This window comes from Salvia miltiorrhiza, chromosome 2, assembly GCF_028751815.1.
Source record: "Salvia miltiorrhiza cultivar Shanhuang (shh) chromosome 2, IMPLAD_Smil_shh, whole genome shotgun sequence".
NCBI lineage: Eukaryota > Viridiplantae > Streptophyta > Magnoliopsida > Lamiales > Lamiaceae > Salvia > Salvia miltiorrhiza.
The window spans coordinates 1,338,809-1,350,916 of NC_080388.1; the positions used below are offsets into that span (position 1 = coordinate 1,338,809).

General features: G+C 36.5%; 2 protein-coding genes across 8 annotated transcripts; both read right to left on the minus strand.

The window, feature by feature from the left end:
• Window positions 1-2,296: 2,296 nt before the first annotated feature.
• Window positions 2,297-5,445, minus strand: LOC131012487 (mitochondrial inner membrane protein OXA1-like). 4 transcript variants are annotated; one of them, XM_057940459.1, is made up of 10 exons: window positions 5,174-5,445; window positions 4,038-4,495; window positions 3,842-3,938; window positions 3,583-3,630; window positions 3,465-3,505; window positions 3,267-3,333; window positions 3,054-3,182; window positions 2,841-2,945; window positions 2,629-2,683; window positions 2,297-2,541 (listed from the first exon to the last, which is right to left on the minus strand). In XM_057940459.1, the coding sequence occupies exons 1-10, from the start codon at window positions 5,252-5,254 to the stop codon at window positions 2,474-2,476; spliced, it is 1,149 nt and encodes a 382-aa protein (XP_057796442.1). In that variant the 5' UTR covers window positions 5,255-5,445; the 3' UTR covers window positions 2,297-2,473. The 4 variants fall into 4 exon arrangements, with proteins under 4 accessions (XP_057796442.1, XP_057796445.1, XP_057796443.1 ...); XM_057940462.1 differs by having other exon boundaries at window positions 2,921-2,945; window positions 5,174-5,444; XM_057940460.1 differs by having other exon boundaries at window positions 5,278-5,442.
• Window positions 5,446-8,499: 3,054 nt separating this feature from the next.
• Window positions 8,500-11,450, minus strand: LOC131012485 (mitochondrial inner membrane protein OXA1-like). 4 transcript variants are annotated; one of them, XM_057940456.1, is made up of 10 exons: window positions 11,301-11,450; window positions 10,245-10,702; window positions 10,048-10,144; window positions 9,789-9,836; window positions 9,671-9,711; window positions 9,473-9,539; window positions 9,260-9,388; window positions 9,047-9,151; window positions 8,835-8,889; window positions 8,500-8,744 (listed from the first exon to the last, which is right to left on the minus strand). In XM_057940456.1, the coding sequence occupies exons 2-10, from the start codon at window positions 10,688-10,690 to the stop codon at window positions 8,677-8,679; spliced, it is 1,056 nt and encodes a 351-aa protein (XP_057796439.1). In that variant the 5' UTR covers window positions 10,691-10,702; window positions 11,301-11,450; the 3' UTR covers window positions 8,500-8,676. The 4 variants fall into 4 exon arrangements, with proteins under 4 accessions (XP_057796439.1, XP_057796441.1, XP_057796438.1 ...); XM_057940458.1 differs by having other exon boundaries at window positions 9,127-9,151; window positions 11,197-11,312; XM_057940455.1 differs by having other exon boundaries at window positions 11,197-11,312.
• Between the last annotated feature and the right edge of the window lie 658 nt (window positions 11,451-12,108).

Genomic DNA, 12,108 nt, shown 5'->3' on the forward strand with positions numbered 1-12,108 from the left:
TATCCACTAAAATAAAAACTTAAAAAATACCCACACTTACCATTTTACCATTTACCTCTCCTGCCCTGCCACAATTAACACTAGCAATTCAGTCTTGAATTCATCAAACTTGTTATGAATTCGAGAATTCACAACTAAAACAATTGGTCGTGAATTCGAGTTTTAAAACTCAAATTCACAACCAACACTAGCGATTCAGTTGTAAATTTATCGAGTTGGTTGTGAATTATTGTGTTAGTTGTGAATTCATAGATGTGGTTGTGAATTCAAGAAATTAAGTTGTGAATTCGAGAATTCACAACTAAAACAACTAGTTTGTGAATTCGAGCTTTAAAACTCAAATTCACGACTACTTGAATTCATAACTAGCAGTAGAGTTGGTTGTGAATTCGAGATTTAAAATTCGAATTCACAACTAACAAATTGGTTGTGAATTCGAGATTTCACAACAAAAAACAACTAGTTGTGAATTCAAGCTTTAAAACTCGAATTCACAACCAACACTAACGATTCAGTTGTGAATTCTAGTTTTAGTTGTGAATTCATAGATCTGATTGTTATTTCAAGAATATTAAGTTATGAATTCATAGATGTGGTCGTGAATTTAAAAACATTAAGTTTTGAATTTATAAATCTGATTGTGAATTCAAGAAAATTAAGTTGTGAATTCAAGAATTTTTTTTTTTGGCTTGGGGGGCAGGGCATGGGGGGTTAAAAAAAATTGACTTGGGGGTGGGTGGTCGGGCGGTGGGGTGGGGGGCAGGGGAGAGTAATAATATTTTTTTTTTTGGCTTGGGGGTGGGTGGTTAGGGGGAGGGCAGGGCAGGGTAGAGGGGAGTAAAAAAAAATTGGCTTCGGGGTGGGTGGTCGGGTGGGAGTAAAAAAAAAAATTAACTTGGGGGAGGGGGGTCGGGGGTCTGGGGGTAAACAGGGCAGGGGGAGTGATTTTTTTTTTTAATTTTAGTCTTAGGGTTGGTTTAGTCATTTAACACAAAAAGTGAGTATTTTTTTAAGTTTTTATTTGAGTGGGTAAATTTTAAGTTTACTGAAAAAAGGTGGCTATTTTCATATCTTAATTCTAATAAATATATATTATAGTATAATCTAAATGAATGGATACAAAATTTAATTTTTTTTAATTTATTTGATATCCTCAAACCATGCAAGAAAATACTTGGTCAAATACATTGAACCGAGTATATTGATTGATGCATTATGCAAGGAAGGAAATATGGAAGATGCTGGGAAATTATGATGCAACAAAATATTTATCCCAACGTTGTCACTTTTTCTACACTTATTAATGGGTTTCGTTTGAAGGGTGATATCGAGAGGGCAAAACAATTATATGATGTCATGGTTGAGAAGGGCGTCTTGTCTAGTGTTGTCACATGAAACATATTGATAGATGGATTTGCGAGATGGTTAGAGTGAGGCGTTGGCGTTTCTTAGGGTGATGGAGGCATGAGACATCAATCCTGATATCGTAACGTATGGTGTTCTGATCAACGGCTTGCGCAAGGGCGGAAGACATGCTGAAGCTATGAGGCTCTTAAACCATCCGATCCTAACGCACATACCTACAACATGATGCTCGACTCCCTCTAACATGAAGGGGAGGCGACGAGGATGATGGTGGAGACGGAAAGGAGCGGCCGTGCGCGATGGCGTGACGTTAGCCATTATTGTGTGGCATCTGGTGAAGAGAAAAAACGTGCATGAGGCAATACCTTTCTTGGAGAGGATTCAATGTTAATGTGAAATTAATGTGAAAGATCAATTCTTTTACTTCCTAGAATTGCAAAATGTACCTTATCATTAAGCTCTACTTCATCGCCTTAGTCACCAAACGAGATTACGAGGGAAGAAACATAACTTTACAACTCGAACATCTAGAGTTTATTGTTGAAAGTAGCTTTAGCTGAAGCTCGACTGTTTCTCGCTTCCTTGCCATCCTCTTACGAAGGAAAGTTAATCACGTTGGATTTTTACTCGGTTTCTAGTTGTCAGGAAAGCTATAAGAGTGATATATACTCGAAGGGAGTTCCACCTTAGGGTGGTCTTGCTGCTAGTATGAATCCATCGGCTTTGAGTTTCTCGTCTTGTTGTGATTTCACCGTTTTCCATCTTCACTAGTGTTGTGTCTGATGAATAATTTGATACTGATTTTGACATTTTGTGTTCATCAGCAGCATGCCACCGGTGACCGCCTCTTGCCTCCCTCAACACACGCACACAACAGTCACGGCCTTCCATCTTCTTTCACTTAAATCTTCATTGTTTAGAAATCACAATATGTAGAAACCTTGCATATATTATCACACGAGAAAAACATACCACACTCATGTGTGTGTTTGTGTGTGTCAGATGAATTAAGCATCAACAATCTATATCAAATTGATGAAACACAAAAGGGTAATGATTTTTCAACAATAAAATTTTGGGCCAAATGCAGCTGCAGCTCTCAGTACGTCTATTTATCAGCTTCAGATGATTTATATGATATCCCCAGCAATTTCCGAACTCGAGGATCCATCATCACTGAATACACAACATGATAAACATATTATCAAAATAAAGGCAACAACTTCAAACAAAATGAAGAAGAAGAAGAAGAAGAAGACTCACCAGCTCCAAATGCTATTGAAAAGAGGTTGCTGGTCAACCAATAACAGTATACAGCCTGCACAAATGCGCTATCTAATCATATATTCATTTTATGTAGATTGTTTAACAAAACCAAATAATTAATTAAACCATCATTAATTAAAGAGCATATGATAACAAGAAGTTTAAGTATCTCAGCACAAAACAGATAAAGAATGTCTGCTATAACAAACCGTGGGGAACCCTCCAGCGACAGCGGCAAGGTATGCTGAAACAGCTACTAACATGTTACGAGACGTGCAAGGTGACTCACCTTCTAGATAACCAAACGGGTGCAACTGTAGAGAAGAATTTAGTGATAAATATTTAAAGTGAGCTCAAGGTGATCATATCTTGAAGGAACAAAGAAAACAACACCAAGGATATGATGGGAGAAGTTAGCTTACCTCCAACCTAAGCCACAATGTCAATGCCATAAGGATTGGGAGATCCGTGTGACCACAAGCTGTTAAATCCGTGAACCATAAAGTTCCACCTGTAGTGAAAGAGGGAACATTGTTTGCCATGTATGAAACCTGAATGGAAAGTGACGAGGTCGGTTTAGAAAGAAATCGAGAGAGCATAAGAAATTTATCGAACTAAAAGGAATGTGATCTTACCCATACGTAAAACCAGATCCCCGATATTACTGATGCCATCAATCCCCTCCCATGTAATTTGTCGTAACTGCAAGACCAATATTCATTTACATCAACCAAAGCTGAGGCCACAGGTCTTCAAGTGGTAAAAAATGAAGAAAGGTATAGCAAAGATAGCCTCAGAATACATTATATGTGTTTTCAGCATTACACACATACCTGCTCACCAGTTTTCTCCAAGCTTTACCTTTTTCATTATTCTGTCAAACAATAATCGATTATGAGTCGCTAACAACAAGATAACCAAGAACATAGCCTAAAGCTCATACGGTCATACCTCATTTGAAATATCAGACATTTGCAAGTGACGTACTTGTTTTACAAACTGCAAACAATTGTGTATACAATCAATTTCTTGGCACAATAATCCTTATGCATGTGGATAATATTTCACATTCACAACAAAATAAAAGGACCAGCATAGGAAAATGTTCTTATTCATCCCAATACAATTTAAACTGTTGCTGAAAGTAATGACGCAATCTGTATAAATCAAATACAAAATGGGCATAGGCAAAATCGGATAGAGAACTTACAGCTGTGAAATTTTTGGAACAGAATTGCAGGAAATATATTTGAGAAGGAACAAAAATGAAACGCATCAAAAGAGTTGTAGCAGCAATTGATGCCCACCTAAACAAGAATCCCCCCAAAAAATTAGCCAACACAACAAAACATTCAATTGAAGTAAAGCTAGAGCTGAAGAATTTGGTTTCAGAGAAACATCCTCACCATTCCAATCCAGCGCAACAATGAAAAACTTCAATCAAGTTCAGGTAGTTGATTGAATCTGCTGCTGCAACGGCCGCTTCATTCACCACAGGAGCTACCTCCACAGCCTTCTCCCCCACAGCACTGATCGCACCATACAGATCCCCAGCGTCATGTAGACCCTCAATGTCCGAAGGCAACTTCGACATATTTCTCTGGAAATTCAGCCCATAGCCTGTTCGAAACTCAGATCGCATGAGTCGAGAGACACTTCCTGGTAGCAGGGAATTGCTGGCAATGTTTCCGGTAATCCGAAAATGGCTTCGGATCTCAGTATTCTTGTTAATGCTTTTAACAGGCAATTCGTCGCGATCGCTACCACTCATATGTGAAAAAGAAGGGGCAAATCGCTGGTGCTGTTGATAAAACAACTTAGTTCTAGCTATGATGCTACGCCTATACGCCATTACTTCCGCGATCTACAACAATGAGAAACGGATCATGTAGAGTTTCGATTTCATATAGTTTCAGCTAAGCACACCGAAATCAGCATACACATTTATATTTGTGAAAGAGATTTAAATTTTGCACTCCACTAACAACAAACAAAGTAATCATACAATATTCTACATTTTACATTGTAGAGCTTCACCACACTCTTCAAAATATCCCCAAAAGTAACTTTCCCGAACAAAATAGGTTGGAAAACCCTCTACACAGCACGCTAATTGTTTGTGGCAAATGACTAAAGCAAAAAAAAAATAGACTGCAGCAAGATATGAACACGCCAACCAACTGTTCGAGAAAAGTCCTGACTCAAAAGGTACCTCAGCGTCGAAGTGAAATGATACGAAATTCGAGCCTCACACCAATTTGTTCCCCAATTTTACACAACTTCCATCAGAAACGACAATAAATAGTAGATTAGAAGAAAAGATCCGCTATGAGCGCAAGAATCTCAACTAGAAACCAAGTCACTCACCACCAACTTGCGCAACAATCCGTGAAAAAGAACCCAAGCCCAAGCCCATAATCCCCAAAACAGAAATCCCTAACTATTTCCAACAAAAACATGCACAAATTTCCAAGTTCACCATCAGATCACATCCTTGAAGCAAGAAAAATCTTCCTAGATTTAGCAAAAATTAAAAGTAAACCTCAAAATTGAATGTTTTCAAGCGTATCTTTAAGGGGGGTTTACGATCTCCCAAAAAAAGGCGACATGCTTTTATTAACATAAAACTGAAAATTAAAATCTTACTAGGGTTTTGGAATTGAGCGATGAGGGGGATCTCCACAGGTTTTAAGCTGTAGAGGAAAAGCTAGCTTTTAAGCTGATAATGAGTGATCTAAGTTAGCAACTCACTTTCTTCCTTTTTCTTTTCCTCTTTATTCCTTTCCTTTTTAGGAATTAAACTTACTAGCTTTCACGCTGCCTCAACTCCTCCGGAAGGTTTTCTAAACCATGTCTATATTTTTGTGTTTAAACTTATTTATTTATATAAACAAATTTTTTATTGTTTGCTCTCAAATAAATTAATTAATTTTAGATTGATATGTAACATGTATTAAAAATTAAACTTTAAATATGATTTTTTTTTCAAAATTTCAATGACAATGTTAAATTTTGATATAGAGTTGAAGTAACTGTAATATAATAATAATTTTACAGGTTAATTAATTATATAAATAAATTGTATACTGTAAAGTTTGTAATATGTGCACATGTTATTTGGTTTATATAAACAAATCTCAAATTGCATTATTGTTATCATAATTCTAATTTATCTACTATATAATTATTGTTACACGATACTCACTAAATTTAATATTGTATTCATTAAGTTTATAATATTCTACACTACTTTAAATAAAATAATATTTAAATTAATATGAATAATTTTTTGTTATGAAATGATCTAATTCATAAATAATGATATTTTTATATTTTTACATCGTTTCTAAAAATAATAAATTAATAAATTTGATGCTTGTCGTGCATCGCACGGACTGACGTACTAGTTTTTTTGAATTAGGTGATATGAGGTCTGAGCTTCGCGCACATACTCTTTATTCTTATGAAGAGAGAGAATAATTTTAAGCTCTAATGTTTGGTTATAAAAATAGATTAATTAATAAATAGAGTGGATTTTGAAAATAGTCTATTTCTTTTAGTAAACTTAAAAATTATCCACTAAAATAAAAACTTAAAAAATACCCACACTTACCATTTTACCATTTACCTCTCCTGCCCTGCCACAATTAACACTAGCAATTCAGTCTTGAATTCATCAAACTTGTTATGAATTCGAGAATTCACAACTAAAACAATTGGTCGTGAATTCGAGTTTTAAAACTCAAATTCACAACCAACACTAGCGATTCAGTTGTAAATTTATCGAGTTGGTTGTGAATTATTGTGTTAGTTGTGAATTCATAGATGTGGTTGTGAATTCAAGAAATTAAGTTGTGAATTCGAGAATTCACAACTAAAACAACTAGTTTGTGAATTCGAGCTTTAAAACTCAAATTCACGACTACTTGAATTCATAACTAGCAGTAGAGTTGGTTGTGAATTCGAGATTTAAAATTCGAATTCACAACTAACAAATTGGTTGTGAATTCGAGATTTCACAACAAAAAACAACTAGTTGTGAATTCAAGCTTTAAAACTCGAATTCACAACCAACACTAACGATTCAGTTGTGAATTCTAGTTTTAGTTGTGAATTCATAGATCTGATTGTTATTTCAAGAATATTAAGTTATGAATTCATAGATGTGGTCGTGAATTTAAAAACATTAAGTTTTGAATTTATAAATCTGATTGTGAATTCAAGAAAATTAAGTTGTGAATTCAAGAATTTTTTTTTTGGCTTGGGGGCAGGGCATGGGGGGTTAAAAAAAATTGACTTGGGGGTGGGTGGTCGGGCGGTGGGGTGGGGGGCAGGGGAGAGTAATAATATTTTTTTTTTGGCTTGGGGGTGGGTGGTTAGGGGGAGGGCAGGGCAGGGTAGAGGGGAGTAAAAAAAAATTGGCTTCGGGGTGGGTGGTCGGGTGGGAGTAAAAAAAAAAATTAACTTGGGGGAGGGGGGTCGGGGGTCTGGGGGTAAACAGGGCAGGGGGAGTGATTTTTTTTTTTTTAATTTTAGTCTTAGGGTTGGTTTAGTCATTTAACACAAAAAGTGAGTATTTTTTTAAGTTTTTATTTGAGTGGGTAAATTTTAAGTTTACTGAAAAAAGGTGGCTATTTTCATATCTTAATTCTAATAAATATATATTATAGTATAATCTAAATGAATGGATACAAAATTTAATTTTTTTTAATTTATTTGATATCCTCAAACCATGCAAGAAAATACTTGGTCAAATACATTGAACCGAGTATATTGATTGATGCATTATGCAAGGAAGGAAATATGGAAGATGCTGGGAAATTATGATGCAACAAAATATTTATCCCAACGTTGTCACTTTTTCTACACTTATTAATGGGTTTCGTTTGAAGGGTGATATCGAGAGGGCAAAACAATTATATGATGTCATGGTTGAGAAGGGCGTCTTGTCTAGTGTTGTCACATGAAACATATTGATAGATGGATTTGCGAGATGGTTAGAGTGAGGCGTTGGCGTTTCTTAGGGTGATGGAGGCATGAGACATCAATCCTGATATCGTAACGTATGGTGTTCTGATCAACGGCTTGCGCAAGGGCGGAAGACATGCTGAAGCTATGAGGCTCTTAAACCATCCGATCCTAACGCACATACCTACAACATGATGCTCGACTCCCTCTAACATGAAGGGGAGGCGACGAGGATGATGGTGGAGACGGAAAGGAGCGGCCGTGCGCGATGGCGTGACGTTAGCCATTATTGTGTGGCATCTGGTGAAGAGAAAAAACGTGCATGAGGCAATACCTTTCTTGGAGAGGATTCAATGTTAATGTGAAATTAATGTGAAAGATCAATTCTTTTACTTCCTAGAATTGCAAAATGTACCTTATCATTAAGCTCTACTTCATCGCCTTAGTCACCAAACGAGATTACGAGGGAAGAAACATAACTTTACAACTCGAACATCTAGAGTTTATTGTTGAAAGTAGCTTTAGCTGAAGCTCGACTGTTTCTCGCTTCCTTGCCATCCTCTTACGAAGGAAAGTTAATCACGTTGGATTTTTACTCGGTTTCTAGTTGTCAGGAAAGCTATAAGAGTGATATATACTCGAAGGGAGTTCCACCTTAGGGTGGTCTTGCTGCTAGTATGAATCCATCGGCTTTGAGTTTCTCGTCTTGTTGTGATTTCACCGTTTTCCATCTTCACTAGTGTTGTGTCTGATGAATAATTTGATACTGATTTTGACATTTTGTGTTCATCAGCAGCATGCCACCGGTGACCGCCTCTTGCCTCCCTCAACACACGCACACAACAGTCACGGCCTTCCATCTTCTTTCACTTAAATCTTCATTGTTTAGAAATCACAATATGTAGAAACCTTGCATATATTATCACACGAGAAAAACATACCACACTCATGTGTGTGTTTGTGTGTGTCAGATGAATTAAGCATCAACAATCTATATCAAATTGATGAAACACAAAAGGGTAATGATTTTTCAACAATAAAATTTTGGGCCAAATGCAGCTGCAGCTCTCAGTACGTCTATTTATCAGCTTCAGATGATTTATATGATATCCCCAGCAATTTCCGAACTCGAGGATCCATCATCACTGAATACACAACATGATAAACATATTATCAAAATAAAGGCAACAACTTCAAACAAAATGAAGAAGAAGAAGAAGAAGAAGAAGACTCACCAGCTCCAAATGCTATTGAAAAGAGGTTGCTGGTCAACCAATAACAGTATACAGCCTGCACAAATGCGCTATCTAATCATATATTCATTTTATGTAGATTGTTTAACAAAACCAAATAATTAATTAAACCATCATTAATTAAAGAGCATATGATAACAAGAAGTTTAAGTATCTCAGCACAAAACAGATAAAGAATGTCTGCTATAACAAACCGTGGGGAACCCTCCAGCGACAGCGGCAAGGTATGCTGAAACAGCTACCAACATGTTACGAGACGTGCAAGGTGACTCACCTTCTAGATAACCAAACGGGTGCAACTGTAGAGAAGAATTTAGTGATAAATATTTAAAGTGAGCTCAAGGTGATCATATCTTGAAGGAACAAAGAAAACAACACCAAGGATATGATGGGAGAAGTTAGCTTACCTCCAACCTAAGCCACAATGTCAATGCCATAAGGATTGGGAGATCCGTGTGACCACAAGCTGTTAAATCCGTGAACCATAAAGTTCCACCTGTAGTGAAAGAGGGAACATTGTTTGCCATGTATGAAACCTGAATGGAAAGTGACGAGGTCGGTTTAGAAAGAAATCGAGAGAGCATAAGAAATTTATCGAACTAAAAGGAATGTGATCTTACCCATACGTAAAACCAGATCCCCGATATTACTGATGCCATCAATCCCCTCCCATGTAATTTGTCGTAACTGCAAGACCAATATTCATTTACATCAACCAAAGCTGAGGCCACAGGTCTTCAAGTGGTAAAAAATGAAGAAAGGTATAGCAAAGATAGCCTCAGAATACATTATATGTGTTTTCAGCATTACACACATACCTGCTCACCAGTTTTCTCCAAGCTTTACCTTTTTCATTATTCTGTCAAACAATAATCGATTATGAGTCGCTAACAACAAGATAACCAAGAACATAGCCTAAAGCTCATACGGTCATACCTCATTTGAAATATCAGACATTTGCAAGTGACGTACTTGTTTTACAAACTGCAAACAATTGTGTATACAATCAATTTCTTGGCACAATAATCCTTATGCATGTGGATAATATTTCACATTCACAACAAAATAAAAGGACCAGCATAGGAAAATGTTCTTATTCATCCCAATACAATTTAAACTGTTGCTGAAAGTAATGACGCAATCTGTATAAATCAAATACAAAATGGGCATAGGCAAAATCGGATAGAGAACTTACAGCTGTGAAATTTTTGGAACAGAATTGCAGGAAATATATTTGAGAAGGAACAAAAATGAAACGCATCAAAACAGTTGTAGCAGCAATTGATGCCCACCTAAACAAGAATCCCCCCAAAAAATTAGCCAACCACAACAAAACATTCAATTGAAGTAAAGCTAGAGCTGAAGAATTTGGTTTGAGAGAAACATCCTCACCATTCCAATCCAGCGCAACAATGAAAAACTTCAATCAAGTTCAGGTAGTTGATTGAATCTGCTGCTGCAACGGCCGCTTCATTCACCACCGGAGCTACCTCCACAGCCTTCTCCCCCACAGCACTGATCGCACCATACAGATCCCCAGCGTCATGTAGACCCTCAATGTCCGAAGGCACCTTTGAAATATTTCTATGGAAATTATGCCCATAGCCTGTTCGAAACTCAGATCGCATGAGTCGAGAGACACTTCCTGGTAGCAGGGAATTGCTGGTAATGTTTCCGGTAATCCGAAAATGGCTTCGGATCTCAGTATTCCTGTTAATGCTTTTAGCAGGCAATTCGTCGCGATCGCTACCACTCATATGTGAAAAAGAAGGGGCAAATCGCTGGTGCTGTTGATAAAACAACTTAGTTCTAGCTATGATGCTACGCCTATACGCCATTACTTCCGCGACCTACAACAATAAGAAATGGATTATGTAGAGTTACGATTTCAGATAGTTTCAGCTAACCACACCGAAATCAGCATACACATTTATATTTGTGAAAGAGATTTAAATTTTGCACTCCACTGACAACAAACAGAGTAATCATACAATATTCTACATTTTACATTGTAGAGCTTCACCACACTCTTCAAAATATCCCCAAAAGTAACTTTCCCGAACAAAATAGGTTGGAAAACCCTCTATACAGCTCGTTAATTGTTTGTGGCAAATGAATAAAGCAAAAAAAATAGACTGCAGCAAGATATGAACACGCCAACCAACTGTTCGAAAAAAGGTACCTCAGCGTCGTAGTGAAATGATACGAAATTCGACCCTCACACCAATTTGTTCCCCAATTTTACACAACTTCCATCAGAAACGACAATAAATAGTAGATTAGAAGAAAAGATCCGCTATGGGCGCAAAAATCTTCCTAGATTTAGCAAAAATTAAAAGTAAACCTCAAAATTGAATGTTTTCAAGCGTATCTTTAACGGGGGTTTACGATCTCCCAAAAAAAGGCGACATGCTCTTATTAACATAAAACTGAAAATGAAAATCTTACTAGGGTTTTGGAATTGACTGATGAGGGGGAATCTCCACAGGTTTTAAGCTGTAGAGGAAAAGCTTTTAAGCTGATAATGAGTGATCTAAGTTAGCAACTCACTTTCTTCCTTTTTCTTTTCCTCTTTATTCCTTTCCTTTTTAGGAATTAAACTTACTAGTTTTCACGCTGCCTCAACTGCTTTCTAACCATGTCTATATATGTTATTTAGAGTGGGTTTCTAAAGTTGGTTGTAATATTTTAATTGAAAAATAATTGAGAAAAAAATTTGAAAAAATATTATTGAAGATGAAATAATGGAAAAATGTTGAAAATTATTTTCAAATTACTAGCTAGCTACCCAAAGTTAATATTGAGCATTTAAGAATTTACGTACACAAGCGTTTTAATTAGTGAAACCCTACAGATCCCACAATAATTCAGAAGGATTTTTTATTGTCATGTCATTTCAACCATGGTATTTTATAGTACCTGCCATCACCATCATATCCCTTCCCTTAATAGCCATATCTCCTCTCATGAATCACCTACTTTGCAGCATACCTTTTACCCATTATACCAACTAAATTACTTTACCCAAATTCTCTTTCTCATCACCTTACACAAAATAGCTAAATTACTTTAGAACTCAATCTTTATGATGAAACAAATATTAACGGACCCAATCAAATTGATAAAGAACACAAGATTTACGTGGTTCGATCATAAAGATCTACATTCACGGAGATTGTCGGGGATTTTCACTATATTTTGGGGAATGATTACATTTTACATTGTGAGAATTGAATAGAAAGTGAATCCTCTAGTT